Raw genomic sequence first — 18,746 nt, 5'->3', positions numbered from 1 at the left:
ACATCCAATATTCTACCACATTTCAGTTTTAGTGAACATTATAGGACCCAAGGCTAAACCAGCCAAATCACATTGATTTTGTTTATGAAAATATTTTTCCTGCACATCTCATCAAGATATTCTCTAAGAAGCACAACCAAACTTGATTAAGCTAACCAATTTTCACAGTAGTACCAGCTCTATGCTACATAGATTGTGGTACCTGAACTTGGCTTGGAAGTTGAGGTAAATAATTTCTATGTTTTGCACACGAAATAAATGGCTATGTTCAGAAAATCACCACGACTGAAGTTCTATCTGAAGGAAATTCTATTAGGAAGCACAGTAGAGAAAGTATTTTAAGCATATTGGCTTCAAACCATCCCAATGGTTGGATGAGCACATCCTGGGATAACATGGAACACCCTAGGAAATATCAGGGTGTTCTGTGACAAGTATACAAAGTTTTGTACACATAACTATTAGAATACAGTAAACTCCTGAAACCATTTTTTTTTGTTTGTTTAGGTTTGTTTTCTTCTCTGTATCTCAGAATGTTCATGCAAGTACAGGAATGCTTCTGTTATTGAAGAACAGACTCACCGGCTCAAGGTTGACTCAGCCTTCCATCCTTCCGGGGTAGGTAAAATGAGGACCCAGATTGTTGGGGGCAATGTAAATATATATATATATATATATATATACATTGCTTACTGGTGTACACCGCTTAGAGAGTGCTTGCACTTAAAGCGGTATATAAGTCTCATAAATAAATAAATAAATAAATAAATAAATAAATAAATAGGACAATTTATTTTAAGTCAAATTATGAATTAAGTCTCTATCTTTTTTTAAAAAAATAACACTTTACTGGGTTATTTGTACTAGGTCGGTGGTACTTTCTACTAGAGGTAACTTATTTCCTAAGTGTTTTCATATACAATATATTGTAATAAGACAGTTGGGAAAAAAGCAATCCTATATTCCATAGGACAAGTATTACTATCTAAATTCTCAGAAAATTATAACATCTGTCAGACAAACAAATAGAAATGTGAGACAAATTGATCTTCTAAAACAAGTTTTAGCAGGTGTAGAAGATATACTGAAGTCCACTATTATCCATAAAATAGATAGATAGATAGATAGATAGATAGATAGATAGACAGATAGATAGACAGACAGATAGACAGACAGACAGACAGACAGACGTGGGGCTACTCTGGGTGGCTTACAATAGTAGAAAGTAAAATTGTAAAAATAACCATACTGTAGTAAGACAATGAAACAATAAAAATAAAGCACAGCAATATGAATTAAAAGATGGGCAAGTAAAGGGCAGGTTGCACAGGGGGAGGTGGGGTCAGGTAGTTAGTGTATTGGGTCCCTGGCCAACTAGATGAGCCAGGTCTTCAGGCTCTTACAGAAGGACAGGAGGGTGGGGACAAGCCTTACTCCAGGGAAATGGATATTAAAGATCATGCCTTTCTTTATTTTTATGGGAGAAAAGTACCTGACAGCATTCATTCTTACAGATAACAGTGACCCCCCCCTTTTAAAAAGAGAACTATTTTCCACTTAAGAGTAAATGTGAGAAGGGGCAATCTATTGTAAGTTATAGTAAGATTTCAAAAATAAATAAAATCTGTTAAATAAATTCAAAAGGGAAATATTTGCTGACCTTTCTAAATTAAGATTCACTTTCTATTTTGAAGACAGTGAAAACATTTATTATGTGCTCCCCAGAATTTGAAGTCAAGGTTTGCTTTTGGAGTTGAGAAGTGATGGGTCTGACAAATTAACCTCCCACCATGCCAACATTAAAAGCCTCTTGACATATTATAAGATCAGGAATTGGAGAAACAACTAGAATTCTCAACTCATTCCCTTTTTCCTACTCCAACATACAAGTATGATTTTGGCAGTACACTAAAATGAGCAAGGAGGAATGCACAATTCTAAGTAGTATGTAAAAGTTTATTCTTTTGAGCAAGAATCTCTATGTAATCACAAAAAGAATACATGCTATACAGAAAAGGAATAGGCAAACAAAAATCTATGTATTTTTCTCTTATCAAAGTTAATGTATTAATAGATAATTTTGCTTTATTAGTGTTCTAAGATAGCCAAAAGTTTCCATATAATCAAACAATTTACAAATGCCAGCACATTGTGAAATTATGATTTAAGTTACAGGTGTAAATGTGTGATACATCAGAATGTGAAACTCTTCTTTCTCTCCTTATTTGCACTACACTAACTTCCTGACTTCATTTAACTCATTTAAACATGGTTTTAAAAATCTGTCATCCTACTCTGAATATGACAATAGAAACAGCCAAGGAACTATTTTTGTTCAAATACTTTCAGTAATGGAGAGTTCGCTCTTAAGTGGCAGACTCCTAATTCAGATTTTTTTTCTTTTTTATAATAAGAACCTGTAATGGAAAATTATTTTTACTATTAACTGCCACTTTTTTAAAAATAGAGTTTTACTGAAACATTTTAATGTATATACAATCACTGTGCTATCTCTTCCTCTATTTCTATATAGTTACCACCATGTTTGTCAAATACCACTTGATTTGTAAAACAAAAAAAATTAAAATAATTAAAATAAAAATTCAATGTCAAAATCCTTCATCTCGTTCATGATGACTACTAGAAATTCTTCTGCTAGCATTTTTTTTAACTACCCCTAATTATCTGTTTAGCACTTAGGTTTCTAGTGTCTGAGAACAAGAGGTTTTGAAATCAAATGTCTGAATTACCCATGTTTCCTGTCCAAGTACATAAATACAGTTAAGTGAAATCAAACCCAGTAAGGTATGAAACTTTTCAAACTTATTGCTTATGATCAAATGGCGTGTGTTTGTATGTGCGTGCACAAGTGCGCATGTAACCCATAGTTATTCTGCCTTTTTGTTTAGGTAAGGAAATATTTGAATATTTGAAATGATAACCCAATGGGTCACAATTGTCTAGTTAACTATAAAATGTTCAGTAATAATGTATTGTTTTTAAGTTCATGTGGTTTGCAAGATTAGTCGGCAAAATGACTTTGCATTCTTGCAAATGTGTGTGCTTTATGGTTCAAATTGATATCCGGTTCATACTTTTATAATAAAAAATATATGCTATAAAACATAATTCAGGGCTGCCTTGGAGTTTACTTTTAGTGAGAGGAAGAATACTGAGTATCTGTATCTATATTGTAGCTCCTCTACAATATAGGATGAATTTATTTAAAAATAAAATTTAGGCCAAATAGATATCTTTACTGCAGAATATAGCATCATTTACAATTAACTAATGAGATTTCTTTTTAAAAAATGCAGTATGTTGAACTTAGTTTTCATTAAAATAGTCTTAAGTGTTTTTTGCAAATGATGTGTAAGATAAATGTATTCATAATTTGATACTACAAAAAGAATTGAAACAGCAAAAATTGCAAGTTTTTACCTTCACCATATATTTAAAACAGCTATGTTGCAATGCTGGTTTGCAAATCTCTCTAATGAATACTGTTCTTTCTCATAATACTACCAGACAGACAGATTAAACTGGATGTTGGCACTGCTTTTTTATAGGATAATTACTTGCTTGGTGGCAGATGGCATGCTTATATTTTTGTGGAATCCAATCCAGAAATGTAGGAAAAGTTTGAAAACAATATTTGCTTATATACTAGCTACTAGTTTATGTCTCCTATTTACATATATCATATGCTACCTGAATAATATATCTGAGTTCCCAGAGCCATGTTGTAGTTCAACAGAGTGTATAATGCATCTCTTTTGGATTTTTTTAAAAATAAAAAGTGCTATAACCTTACATTTTAAGATATCCTTTCTAATGTTATACAATAATGTGATATTACTCAATTTCTGATTTCTGATTTGTCTGAAATGGTGTAGGGTTTCCTGCCCGAGCAGGGGGTTGGACTAGATGACCTCCAAGGTCCCTTCCAACTTTACTACCACTACTATTTGTTGCTTGATCTTGGGATGTGTATTGCTTACAGTATTTAATTTCTATCCCAGTTCAGTTATTCACGCCTTAAAGAGTGATTCAAAGCTGTCTTATCAGCTTTTGCTGATTCTGAATCTTTGATGTCAAACACTTCAAAAATAATGCCTCAGACTAAATATAATAGAAAAATTTATAACTTTCTTTGTCAAAATTGGGCAAATTTTAAAAATATAATAGCCCCTTGCAAGCAGAAGCTTTTTTTGTATTTTTGTGATAACCACAACTAAACTTTTTTTTAAAGGAAGCAAGTAATACATTACTTGTTATTCCCCTTCTGAGAGAAACACATCCTTGGGAAAATTCATATCCTTTATAATTTGGAAGTTTGTGTTCTTATGAAAATGATACACAACACAGAGAAAACCTCTGCTTTAAAAAAAATGTTTAGCTTCTGTAGAAGGATGCCCTGGTCTCTTTGAGAAGAACATTGTAAAACTTTTCATTGGAGTGATTTTTAACCTGTAAAGAATGCATTACCACCCACAAATCTGGGTTCACATAGCATACTAAAATCTGAAGAAATTTACATTTAGTGAGATGCATATTATCTATGATTCTGTGTGCCACCAAATTTCTAATGAACTTTCAATGAAATTCTAATTTTTCTGCTTCATAAAAATGCTGATTTGATTTAGTCAGTTCCTGAATCTTTCCAGATCAGTTCAATTCTGCAATGGGATTCAGTCTCCTACCAAATTTCACTCATCATGATTTCATATCAGTATAGTTTTCTTGCAATATTGCCATTGCATTCTGCTAACTAGAATATTTTTTATTAACCCATCTACCTATAACCTTGGGGTTTAAGTAGTATTTAAGACATAATGCTTATTATATGTTTTTCAAGCTGGGAAAATTTTGCAACCATTCTACTGATTCTATTCATAAAAATGAATTATTTTTATAGGTTCAGCTTCCTGGATCAAGTTTACAAGCTACTGCCCAATCCTTAAATGTACAGGTAAGAATTACTATAAATTTCTCATCCGTCTGAATCCATTTAGTTGTGACACAATAGTGTGACACAATAATCATTAACTTAGGTATTCAACAGCAATTAATGCTGTTAAAACTATTAAAAAGAGCTCCTTTTATATTACGGAAGCAGGTATTATCATCATCATCATTTTATCCTACTTTTTTAATATATCATTTTGGAAAGTTATACAATATTGGAGAAAATACATTTATTTTCAATAGTTGAATCTAAAACTTGTTCATTTCTATCAAACATATATAGCTGACTAAATACGCTTCATGCTATACCACATTGTGATCCTCTGATTCTTATTAAAACATTCAAGCAATATATTAAAAAACAAAAGGAATACAACAAACAGTATTTTGAAGTGGCTTCATTATCAGAATGCTAAAGACTGAAGACTATTCTTGAAGCCTTCTAGAACACACATCTAGTTACAAATGATGCTTCTGAAAGAAATAGGAAAAGTGACCTTCTTCTGTAAAAAAGAGGCTGAACATTGACTTGGTTGCCATGGTAAATTTTCAATCCCAGAGAGAGATGTTGGCAAACACACTATATCTCCAGTGCAGAATGTTTACAGTCCTGTGCTGTAATTATCTCTCAATGACTGGCAGAATTAATCAGAGCCTCTATGTTAATTAGCCTGCTCTGTGGTCCCCAAAACAGGTGGTGGAAAATATGCAAATCTATGCAGAATTTTAATGTTCTCCATAAGCAATTTTAATTAGCATAAACCCCTCTTTGGGCTTTTCCCCCTATCTTTCTTTTGCTTTCTTGCTTGCATTTCCTACCTTGTGGCTATATTAATTTGTTTTTCTGTAAAATAGTTTAAATATGTAAACTGAGCTTGCTGTTATAAATACCAGAACTTCACTGATTAGAAATAATATTGGTATTCTGAGTGTTGGTTTTCTTTCCCTTGGTACTTTTTGTATACAAACATTTTAGTATCTTGTTTAAATTGAATGCCATATTGATAAAATGGATGCATGGAAATTGTGATCCTCTGATCCAAAGCTTCAGTGTATTAGTAATGGTTTTCCCAGTAATTAATAGGGTTGGGCAATGTCACATACTTGGTGAAGGTGTGCATCTAAGAATATCGGTAACATTGCATTGACTAGGAAAGTTTGGAAGCTTTAGCAGCACTAATTAATGTACTGGTTTAAACCAATACATAAATGACAGGGAGATAATAAATCAGAGGTTTTATGTATTCAACATATTCATTTCTATCCAACTATGAAAATAACCTGAAATTACTGTTCTTTTCTTTTGTTCTAAGTATTTTGTTTTTTACTGGTATGAAAGCAAATACAACCCCCATCTATTATTTGTGCTTACTTACAGAAACAAATAAGCTTTTTAAAGTTTTTTTTTAAAAAAAACACAAATTAATTCACATTCAATGAAAAGGGAAAACACTATAATAGAATATGTTTTTGTCCATACTAATAACTGCTGTGTTCTACAAAGTTTGTATTTTTCTTTCTCTAGTCTAAATCTAATGAAGAATCTGGGGACACTCAGCAGCCAAGCCAGCCTTCACAGCAGCCTTCAGTTCAGGCGGCCATACCGCAAACGCAGCTTATGTTGGCTGGAGGGCAGATAACTGGGGTAAGATCAGCTATAGAGAATGAGCAACCTTCTCAAGTTGTGGTATTAGCCAAACAACCCAAAAAGGAAAATGAAGTAATCCCAGTGAATCTGAATTTATCAATATTATGCATTCCTGTAAACCTCTGACAAGGCCATAACACTGAGATTGTTATATAATTACTCTGTGTAAAGAGAGAAAGTACAAAACTTCTCTTTGCTGTTTCTTCTAAATATTGCAATTTCATATGATATTCTAGAGTGTAATGGAGTAGTCTTTTGATCTCTGAGCCCAATATATTGTATTAATGTTTTAAGTTTACACTTTTAGTTTTATACGTGGTGGCAAAAGTTGTCCTTGCTAGCTTCAACAATAAATTCATTTGAAATCTCCTAAGCAACAGCAGCTCTATTGCAAAATATTAGTGATTGTAGATACAAAGCAGCCTAAAACATTAGTGCATTTTTACATATTTGTTTCTAGTCTTATGAAACATAAGCTATTTGTGATAAAATCAGTAGCATGATAGAAACGGCAAAGTAACTTATTATATGATTGAAATAAGACATGTATTGGTGTCTCTGAAGTCACAATGAACTCACTCTCATATTCAGGAACATTGAATCAGGTATTTTAATATTCATTCTAAAGAGTAACTTTGATTACATGTTTTGGTTTGTTGACCTTCTATTTTTCATATAGAAAAATGAACCCTTAGATTAACATTTTAAAAGTTGGCATGAGATGAAAAGCTCTTTATATAGTGCTTTTCAGTTGAGCTCTTTGTATATTTTTCAATTGAGCAAATGTATGCCATAACAATAGCTAAATAACATAAAAATCACAATTTTACTGTAATCTGAGTATCATTCTTTAAGGCTTATGATAAGAGTATGTGTGAATATTTGCATGGACCTGTTCAGCATCCTTCAGGCTTTTTCAAATGCTGTCTGGGGTCATATTGCTGAAATGTTCTTGCCTGTAATATAGGGAGTGGATCCAGGTTTTTGAACCTAGCAGCTCTCTCATTACAGAAACTGGGAAGAATATTAATGTGTCAGAGGGAGTTTGATGCCACCTGTTTCATAGAGATAATGCATGTTTGTAAACTGGCAGAGATGTCAACTTACCAGCTCAATGTTATCAAAACAAAAAGACAGACGGAAGAGGGGGTGCCTTGGAAAGGAACAAATGGTGCACATGCTCCTCATCTATATCTTAAGGCATAATGGGAATGATGGAACATGGCAGGGATTCATACTAATATGAAGCAGCTGGAGTATTGTCAGTTGTTTGGTAACCACAGCCAGCATTGCTATTTTTCATTCATCTGGCTAATCGCTTGTGCTTCTGGTGGATGTAAATTTCCTTTCAAAGCCTGTCAATGATGGCTTGTTCTTTTTGCTTGCTATTTCCTGTCAGTGCTGTTTCTCTGCATTGCTTGCTTGCTAATTACCTTTTTCACACTGATCTTGAAGAAAAGTCATAGAGAATCTTGCTTCCCTGATCCCAGTGGTACGAATGGTCACAAACACATGCCAGCCCCATTTGGGTGATGTAAAATTAACTGGATAGCTTGATTTTTTTTTAACTGAATCAAAAAATGCTTAATATAAAATAGCCTATCTAATAAAAACTTCTCAGGAATTAACAGTAATATTTAAGAAGTGGTTGTTCCTTTCCTTTATTAATTACTATCCTAAAACTTGTTTCTAGCTTACGTTAACACCAGCCCAGCAGCAATTATTGTTACAACAGGCACAGGCACAGTTGCTGGCAGCTGCAGTGCAGCATTCAGCCAGTCAGCAGCACAATGCTGCAGGGGCCACCATCTCAGCTTCTGCTGCAACACCCATGACACAGATTCCTCTATCTCAGCCGATACAAATTGCACAGGTGAGGTTCAAACTGTTAATGGCTTTAGTTGGTCAAATATGTCTTCTTTTGTTTGTCCACAGAATAGCTGAAGTTTAGATCCATTATATATCATGTAATGAGAATGTCTTGGGAACACAGTAACTGCTTCCTGTTGCAGAAAGTGTGTAACTTTTTTAATGCATCACTATTTGATCGTAAGGAAGGAAGGAAATGAAAAAGTAGAAAGTGAGAGTAAGAAGCTTAGCTGATAAAGCTGAACTGTGGAATCAGCAAAGCAAAACTTCATGTCCAGATCTTCATATAAACTCTAGATCAGGTCCTCAACCCCTGGGCCATGGCCAATTCGGAACCAGGCCACACAAGCAACAGGTGAGTACACACACATGCATAGCTCCAGTTGTGTGCATGCACCTGCTGCTTGCACAGAACCATCCCCTCTTCCCCCTGCCTGGCTATCAAGCCAGAAAGGTTGGGGACCGCTGCTCTAGAATCTTTCACACTGTAGACTTTAGGAAATGGTTTTGTCATTTTCTTTATCATTAACAACATGGCTTTTCTTATTTGAATTTATTTTATAACATATTACCAAATAACTATTTCTTTTAATAGATTTAGTCAGTGGAATCAATGATTTGGAAGATCATTCGAATAGCACATAGACCATTAAGTCAAAATCTTAATGCTATGTACAGGAATCAAATTCATTAGTGACAAATGGTAAATCAGCCTCAGCCTGTACCTGAACATATCTAGTAAAGGAAAGACCATTAATACTATTAGAGAATTGCTCTTATTGTTAGAAAAATTTGGCCTTGACCAATTAATTTTCATTTAATTAATCGATTTCTGTATGAATACATTAAGCAGATCTTTAAAAATTATGTAGTGTTGTTTCTTGCCTTCTGTCTAGTTCTGTTAATAATATTGTTATATAACAGTATAATATGATATACTGTATTATATATATATTTATATATAATATAAATAATTAGCACTTATTTGCATATCATAAAAGAATCCATTTTTACCATTCTGCTTGTTGACCAATTTGTTGTCTCTGAAAGAGCTACTAATGTTTCGGTGGTCATCATGACACCATCAGTATGATTCCCAGTATGTTTTTTTAATGTAGAAAAACATCATGATGATGATGGTGAATTGGTCCTGGCCATCTCCAAAATGTACATTGCTTCATTTATATTTCATCCCTTGCTCCTCATGCATAAGTGGGGAAATCCTGCACGTTTTGCTGGCTAGAAAGGAGAAAAGGTAATAAAGAAAGGCAGTATCTTTCCCCCCTCTAAAAACGCCAGCTGCTTGCACAGAAGTAGGTGCATGAAAAAAGGAGGCAGAACCCATTAGATTGTCTTGTTATTGAAGGTTGCTGCAGAAAATGTCAGTGGGGGTCTGCCTTTTTCATGAGTCAGTTGACAGATGAGAACAAAAATGGCTTTTCTCCTGCCCTTTCACAACTTCCCTATCAGCAAGGGACAGGTACAGAGAATGAAAGAAGCAGCCTGAAGCATCAGCATTTGCTAAGTATTAAGAAGTTATTTCTGTTATGAACATGGCAGCATATCTGAAAACTTGAAAAGTTTTTCAGTGGAAGGGATGATAAAATGCATTGAACTCTTTTTGTTCCGTGTATATTCTTCAAAGGTGTACATAGGTGTATCGTGTTCAGGAAACAAGATGTTTGGAGTCCTTCTTCCTTTGGCTTTATTTTAAAAAGGAGAAGGAGAAGGTGTTTAGTTTTGGATATCTCATATGTTTTCCTTCTTGAAGGATCTGCAGCATCTACAGCAGCTCCAGCAACAAAATCTCAATCTGCAACAGTTTGTCTTGGTGCATCCAACAACCAACTTGCAACCAGCACAGTTCATCATCTCACAAACACCGCAGGGGCAGCAGGGTAAGCAAAACATTTCTGAGATGATCTTTTAGAGTTTTTCATGTAGCAAATTCCTGTATTTTTTAGAAATTTTTAAAAAAATTGGTTACAGGCATGTTTCTTTTGGGAGAAAAAGAAACTGTTCTATTGGAACCATCAGATTGACTATAGTCATGTGATCAGAAGGCATCTACTCAGTGTTCCTTTATAAGAATCATTTATTCTTACAGTAGCTGTGAAAGATAAATGAATATATATTTTAAAATAGTTTTTTTCTAATTGCATATTGATTAATTAGCAACAAATTTACACTTCTTAGAATGTTCAGCTGGATCACCTGCTTGAAGCTTAAGCATATAAGAATAATCATTAATTGTCTGAGGTTGTTTCCAACAAATTCTATGGAATAGATATGCCATGAACATTCTAGAACAGCGGTTCTCAACCTGTGGGTTTGCGACCCCATTTGGGGGTCAAACAACCATTTCATGGGGTCACCAAACAACGCAGTCCGCCATTTTTTTCCCCTTTTCCTTAGCTGTGCTACTCCCTTTTATTCTATTGGCTTTTGAATAGAGTCTAATTCTATTGGCTTTCAAAAGCCAATAGGAATTGTCCAGGCTGTCTCTGCCCTGCTGAGCCCACCAAAAGTCCCATTCTGCAAACAGTGCTGCAAGTTGTCTGCAGCAAAGGCGAGCTGTCTGGAAGTTTCCACCCCTCCCTGCTGAGCAACTACTAAAAAGGTAAGTAAAAGAGGACCAGGGGTGGGAGATGGGAGGCCGGCGGGCACAGAGAGGGTTGCTGGCGCGCGTGGAGCCCGGCGGGTGCCTTACCTCCCTTGGGCTGGGCCAGCTGGTGGCCCAGCCGGTGGTCGGCCTGCTCCGTCTCTGCCGCTTGCCAGCTACGCCTCGGCCAGCGCAGGGGGCGGCACCACGCATGCACGGCTCTCCCGGGAGGGAAAGTCTCGGATCTTATCAACCGGTTTGGGCAGTCCTTGCTTAAGACCGGTGGGTTAGTCCTCGAATTACGACCGGGGTGGTTCGGGGAGCGGGTTACGGCGAGTCGCGCGGGGGGGGTTTCGTGATAGGTGGCGCGGTGGGGCGAGTATTTCGCGGCTTTTTTTTTTTCGCGCACTTTGTTTGTTTGTGTTGTCTCGCGGTATTTTTTCTCTTTCTCGTTCGTCTCTTCGTTGTTCGAGTTTCGCCTTTTATCGCTGTTCTTCTTTTCGTACTCGGCATTAAAAAAGTTGAGAACCACTGTTCTAGAAAACTCTATGAGAATAGTGTCTTTATATTTTGGATCTGTCCATTGTTTGCTTGTTTGTTTTTGCTTAAAAGAAGCACAAAAAGCTGGAATCAAAAGGGACATGCCTTAAACATGATTTGCTGAATGCTTTTGTTTAGCACAAAATAATCTTAATGCATTTATTATTTTTATAATTTCAGTACTGCCCAACACCACTGGCTCTGAGTGGTTTGCAGTATAACAAAAGCACAAAAACAAAGCAAGATTATATCCATTTGCTCCAGATAAAATCATGGAAAAACATATACCACATAGTAACCAAAGGCCTGGAATGTCTTTAAGGCCTTCAGAATGTCACCAGGGTAGGAATCATACTGATATCAGTGGGAATCTCATTCTAGAGAGCAGGCCCCATGATAAAGAAGTCACATTTCCTGGATTCTGATAGAGAGCACTGTTTAATCAAAAGAACATGGAACACATCAATTTTATCAGCACATGTGGACCAGGCAGAAACCAGGGAAGATGGGTGATCCTTCAAATAATCTGTTCCTATTCCATGCAGAGTTTTATAGGCTATAACCAACATATTAAATCACAGTTGGAACATGCTGGCAACCAGTACAGCTTGTAAAGTGAAAGTCTCACATAGACATTCTGAGGTATATGTATCATTCCCACACTGCTGCATTCTGGACCAGTTGAAGCTTCTTAATGGTATTCAAGGGTAGTCCCTACGTACAGCGCATGACAGTAATTAAGCCATGAGGTGAATAGAATATGACTGATTTTCTGAAGGAAATATTGGGGTTAATATAGATACCCTTTAACGCTAGGCTGGGCTACAAGTATGATACAAAAAATCTTTGCTTTTTAGAACCTGTACTACAGCAAACTATGCTAATTCATTTCATTTATGTAAATGCATTTCAATTTTCAGGTCTCCTGCAAGCGCAGAATCTCTTAACGCAACTACCTCAGCAAAGCCAAGCCAACCTCCTGCAGTCTCAGCCAAGCATCACTTTCACCTCTCAGGTCAGTTTATTGTTTGTTTATTTTGTTTTATTAATTCTGCTAACTGATGAGGATAGAAGAAATAGTGCATGATTTGAATTGTTGGTCTCATTCTTCAGGATTATCTGTAGAACCCAGGTGACCTTCAAAATACCTATCATGTCATCTTCTTTAGGGTGACACATTGCTGCAGTTGTTTCTTATCAACAAATTTACTGGACAAGAGGGGCATGGAATGACATTTCCAATTCAGTTTCATTTTCAGTTGCCTCCAAACAAATATTTGGTATGCTACTGGGAATATACCATAGTATTTTAGGGGTAAAGGAAATGAGAGGGGAATAATGCCGTCGTTCTCCCCTCGTTATAATTTCTCTTCCCAAAAACAGTCTTCATCTTGATTACAGTAAATGAGGGTGCTAGGTTAATAGCCTTTCCCCATTCCAGTGATCCTTATCATGGAAGAGGAAATAGAGATGTTCTGATCTTTTTCTCTTAAAGATCTTTCTTTCTATTATTTCATAGTTTAAGAAGAAGCTTTTAAAATAATATTTATTTCAATCCTGAATCTCCATCTGTTTATTTTCGGTGGATCATTTTGAATGCTAGCATTAAGAGAGTGAGAAGAAAATTTTATCTCTATTTGTTTTATCTATGCCATCAATTATTTTATATAATTCTATCATATCTTTCCATACCATTCTTAATTGCAAGATAAGGCATCTCATTGCTGTAGCCTTTCCTCATAGGAGCTGCTTCATCCCCCTTTTTTACATTAATTTCAATGTTGAACTGTACACAGTAGTCAAGGGCAATTGCTCCATAAATTTATATGGCAATATTATATTGGTACTCCTGTTCCCTTTCTGTATTCCATCCATGACATTCGTCTTTTGTGCAGCATTTTCAAGCTGTCCACTATTACACTGTTACATAATCACCTTTCCTGGTCAGTTACTACCAGCTCACATCCTATTAATATACAATGAATTTTAGATTTTTTAAATGCCAACATGTAACTCTTTACACGTGTTTACTTTGAATTGTATTCACTTGGGAAAGCCCATTCTTTACAATCTCTTTGGATTTAGTCACCTATTGCTACTAATCAGCCCTACTTCCATATAATTTATATACAAGTTGTTCTGAACTAGGTCCTTGTGAGAATTGAAAATTTATGCCTACTCTCTGCTCCCTGGTTTTAATTAATTGCTAATCCATGAGAGCACTTGATTATGCCTAGGACTCTTTGGTGAGATTCTTTGATCAAAGCTTTTCTGAAATTGTGAAATATCTGTTAAGCTATCCTGATACCCGATATCAAAAATATCTATCTTCATTTTTATTATTTTGAAATAATTAAAAGTATTAACTTCCTTCCAAATAGCCATTGTGATATCAATTTTACTTACATGGTTTTTCCAGGACACTGTTGATCATGTGATAATTGACACACATTCCTAGGAGTACATAACACCAATACCATACATTGACTAATTAGCTTCCAAGTAAAATTTAAAATGCTGGTTTTAAGACTATGATGTCCTCCGTGGTTTGGTACTCTTGACAGTTTCAGGACTAGTTATTACAACCTGATCTTTCCCAATCCACTTAGTTATTCAGAGAAAATCTCCTTGCACTCCCACACTTTCAAGAAACAAAGTGAATGAAAGTTAGGAGACGCTGCTTTTCAATAGTAAAACTGTTATTTTGGAATAATTTTTCAGTAGAGATTATACTGTCCCCCACTATGATTGCTTTCAGGATGATTGAGCTCTTTTAGAGAGTATTCTAGATATTTTATGTGTTATGCCATCTTGTGTAGTTTTATTAAATTATGCTGATCTTGTTATATGTATAAATTTTATCATTTAGTGACTGAATATAAATATAGCATGGATGTTTAATTTTTCTGAAACCCTGTGAGCTCCCAAGAATTATTATTGACTGTGGTTAGAAATGTAATAAATGCATAATATTCCTTAGCTCATTCACACTGCATAGTGCTGCAGTTCCCAAACTTTGCCATGTCACCCTAAGCCACAACAGCAAACTCACAGGAGCTAATTATAAGTACTCCTCGACTTATGATGACAATTGAACCCAAAATTTATGTTGCTAAGTGAAAAATTTGTTAAGTGAGCTTTGCCCCATTTTATGACTTTTCTTGCCACATTTATTAAGTGAATCACTGCAGTTGTTAAGTTAGTAACATGGTTGTTAAATGAATCTGGTTTCCCCATCAACTTTGCTTGTCAGCAGGTCACAAAAGGCAATCACCTGACCTCGGGACACTGCAACCGTCATAAATATGAACCACATATCAAGATCTGAATATAAATCACATGACCATGGGGATGCTGCAGTGGTCATAAGTGTGAAAAATGGTCACTTTTTTCAGTTCCATTGTAACTTTAGACGGTCACTAAATGAACTGTTGTAAGTCGAGGACTATCTGTACTTAGTGAAAATAATTGTTTGGTATTTATTTTGCCCTGGGGCACCATGAAAAATTTACTGAGAAAGCAAGGGTTCTGTATACCACAAAAGTTTGAGAACCTCTGGCATAGTGACATAAACTATTGAGTGCAAGTGCACTTGAATTGAACACAAGACAATTGTGTTGTGGTACATTATTACTGCACTTTTCATATTACTCTATTTTCCCATATTTCTTAGCAGCCAGCAACCCCAACACGCACAATAGCAGCGACCCCTATTCAGCCACTTCCACAGAGCCAGACAACACCAAAGCGAATTGATACACCCAGCTTGGAAGAGCCCAGTGATCTTGAGGAGCTTGAGCAATTTGCCAAGACTTTTAAACAAAGACGGATCAAACTTGGATTCACTCAGGTATGATCGCATTTCCATTTAGAAGGAATTTGGTCACTGGTATTCAGATCTGAGACTCTTAATCACTTTTCCCAATTAGAAGTGGTTTCTTATTTATAAATTTGCAATATTATTTAATGTTTATTCATACTGGTATATTTAAATAAATGCTTATTGGATATTTGGCACCCAATTTGATAAGGGACTTTTGAGGCATATCGGTTGGACTCCTAAAGATAATATGCTAACAAAGAACTTCTGGTTTAGATAGAGCTCACACTTAGTATTATGGAGCATTGCATCCATGGATATGGATCTATGTTATAAAAACATGGATCTATGTTATAAAAACATCTTCATAACTTCCCATAGAAAATCTCTTAGGTGGGATTAACTCATCTGTGGCAAGTTTTTAAGAGATATTGCAGTTGTAAAATGAACGTATTATACTGTATGCAATAAGTATCACAGACATTCTACAACAGTAGTTTACTGAAAGTGGAAAACCATCTCTCACATATTGAGTAGAAATCTTCTTACATCTGATATCCAGAACAAATTACAATCTTTTTGTCCATGTAGGGTGATGTTGGGCTCGCTATGGGTAAACTATATGGAAATGATTTCAGTCAAACTACTATTTCTCGCTTTGAAGCCTTGAACCTCAGCTTTAAGAACATGTGCAAGTTAAAACCACTTCTGGAAAAGTGGCTCAATGATGCAGGTAAATTGATGTCTAGATTTTCTCATAATTTCACAGCTGATTTCTGGAATTCTGAAAATGCTTCCTGTTAATTTTCCTGAGGATATAAGTACAGGAATATATCTGTAGAAGACTTAATGCATTATACAAAAAAAATGTGGAATAGGATTTACAAGTAAAACTAGTCAGATTTTTCAAAAAAAATATTGTGCAGTATTGGCTAAAGCTTAAAGCTTTTCCATGTCTGTGTCTTATTTATAGTTGTTTTCTGTTAAAAATAACTTCATAAGCATTGCATAAAATTTTATGTTCCTAAGACAAGTGTTAAAAATATTTGAGAAAAAATACTGAGTAGTGGACATCAAACTTTTATTCTAAATAAGGATATATGCAGTTTACCACAGTGTAAAACCATATGTTTAATAAATAAGATGTTAGTATATATAGTTGTGGGAAGTTGATTTCATTCATTGGAATTCTGAGTCTCCTTTCTTTTTGCAAGTGGGTGAGCTGCTTGTTTCGTTGGAATGGATTTGTACATATGAGCTTCAGGTCCCAAACAATAGAACTTTGGAATGTATGTATGTTTTTAGGCAAGCACAATGAATGAAATTTACTTTCTTTAAACTAACTTCCTGCTTACGTTACACTAATTACCATGATTAACTTGACCTTTTTGCAGAAAACCTCTCATCTGATTCAGCTCTTTCCAGCCCAAGTGCCCTGAATTCTCCAGGGCTGGGGATTGAAGGCTTGAACCGTAGGAGGAAGAAACGCACCAGCATAGAGACCAACATACGTGTGGCCTTAGAGAAGAGTTTCCTGGAGGTCGGTACTTGCACTGTACTATTCTAGTATATAAGGTATATCAATATATTTTTAAAAAAAAGTTGATGAAATGGCGTGCAAATGTTCATATATGCACACTGTTTTAGGACTTTTGTGGAAAATAGATCACACACAAACAAGTGCATCTTTGCATTGATATGTCACTTGCATTTTTTATATTTTTATTTTAATAAATAATTGAAGATGTATTAGAGAGAAAGAGTGTAAAAGAAAAGAGCAAAAAAAAAAATAGAAAGATTTACAAGCAATATAAAATTGAATAAGGATTTTTCAAGGTAACATTAGACTATATAAAGGTAATAGTTTTATCAGTATAGTATTTCAAAATAATTATTAAAATATTATTCAATAATTAACAAGGCAGAGAGTATAATAATCATTAAACAGAATGAGCTATTTATAAAAAATATTATCTAATTGAATAATATCTATTCTTATTGCAACAATTCAGGCAAGATTTAATCATTTAAAACCTTGTGTTAAGAGAATCCCAAGTAGTACTTTTCCATAAGTAAAATTAAGATCTAAATTCAATTCCATATCAGACTTTTTAATAAATAAAAAAGTTATTTTTGACACCGAAGGATATGTTCACAACTTAGTCTGCTATTCTTTCAGAGAATGAATCGTATGTGATTTCCAGTGAGAGGCATATAAAGTATTCCAGCAGTTAAAATATGAAGGAAACTCCACATTTATTTTACTTTGTAATAAGATATAATTTGTATCTAGCGTATCTGTGGTACTTACTTCTATTATTGTAGTTTCCTTTTAATCTACCGGTAGAAAGGAATATAATCCAAATTATATCATGCAACAGAAAATAGTCTAAATGGTTTATCTTTCAGAACCAAAAGCCTACCTCGGAAGAGATAACCATGATAGCTGACCAGCTGAAAATGGAAAAAGAGGTGATCCGTGTTTGGTTCTGTAATCGGCGCCAGAAGGAAAAAAGAATTAACCCACCTAGTAGTGGTGGAACCAGCAACTCGCCCATCAAAGCAATGTTCCCTTGTCCAACTTCATTGGTAAAAATTCAAAACCATTTGAATTATGTTAGATTGGGAGATAATTTGACAACTCTTGCTAAGAATAGCAAGAGGATGATATTAATATTTTTGCTTCTAAGGCTCTCAAAATCTGATACTTATGATGAGTGGACATTAATGTACACAGTTCAGTTCTTATTATTTCTGTTTTGTAGTTGATGAAGAAAGATACTTATGCCATCTTTGTGGCATGCCACTTTGAATACTTATTTAAATCTGCCTTTGTAGTATGCTAATATATTTAATTTTGTTCTTCCACACCTAGAAAGATTAATTATTTTCTAAAGATAACAAAGGGCAGCTTCTTGTGAAAATCTAAAGCTATATAGAAGTTTTCATTTGACTCCTTTATTCATTGGTGACATCCTTTTTTTAGGATTTCAGCTATTTTCTTTTGATCTATAGGTGGCAACTACACCAAGCCTTGTGACAAGCAGTGCAGCTACCACTTTGACTGTCAATCCTGGGCTCCCTTTAACCAGCGCAACTGTAACTAGTTTGGCAGTCACAGGTAAGAGGTCATTTGGACTGCAACTCCATATAAATGCTTTCTCTTTTAAAGATAAAATTATCATCATCATGTCTACAGAGGTAATCCTGAGTGGTCACTTAACGCTCGTTCAAAGTTATGTGATCAGCGCCCCCTAGTGCTTACGAGCAAACCCCAAAATTATGACTATTGCAGCACC

At 35.0% G+C, this 18,746-nt stretch overlaps 1 protein-coding gene across 1 annotated transcript; it reads left to right on the top strand.

Moving 5' to 3' along the window:
- The first annotated feature begins 258 nt into the window (after window positions 1–258).
- On the top strand, window positions 259–18,705 carry LOC120304737 (POU domain, class 2, transcription factor 1-like). The gene is made up of 11 exons (XM_039335656.1): window positions 259–333; window positions 4,919–4,972; window positions 6,494–6,613; window positions 8,310–8,489; window positions 10,266–10,383; window positions 12,548–12,642; window positions 15,304–15,477; window positions 16,039–16,180; window positions 16,842–16,987; window positions 17,857–18,036; window positions 18,463–18,705. Exons 1-11 carry the CDS (start codon window positions 259–261, stop codon window positions 18,703–18,705), a joined length of 1,527 nt encoding a protein of 508 aa, XP_039191590.1.
- The last annotated feature ends 41 nt before the right edge of the window (window positions 18,706–18,746 follow it).

Source organism: Crotalus tigris, unplaced genomic scaffold, assembly GCF_016545835.1.
Source record: "Crotalus tigris isolate CLP2741 ecotype Arizona unplaced genomic scaffold, ASM1654583v1 scf7180000017646.2482762, whole genome shotgun sequence".
NCBI classification, from domain to species: Eukaryota; Metazoa; Chordata; class Lepidosauria; order Squamata; family Viperidae; genus Crotalus; species Crotalus tigris.
The sequence above is the reverse complement of the archived record's forward strand: the minus strand, read 5'-3'. Positions and strand labels throughout refer to the sequence as shown.

Coding starts and splice junctions, on each gene's coding strand:
- LOC120304737 (XM_039335656.1), top strand. CDS start 259: ATGGCTATGTTCAGAAAATCACCACGACTGAAGTTCTATCTGAAGGAA. Junction 6,614..8,309: donor CTGGAGGGCAGATAACTGGG/GTAAGATCAGCT, acceptor ACTTGTTTCTAG/CTTACGTTAACACCAGCCCA. Junction 16,181..16,841: donor AAAGTGGCTCAATGATGCAG/GTAAATTGATGT, acceptor ACCTTTTTGCAG/AAAACCTCTCATCTGATTCA.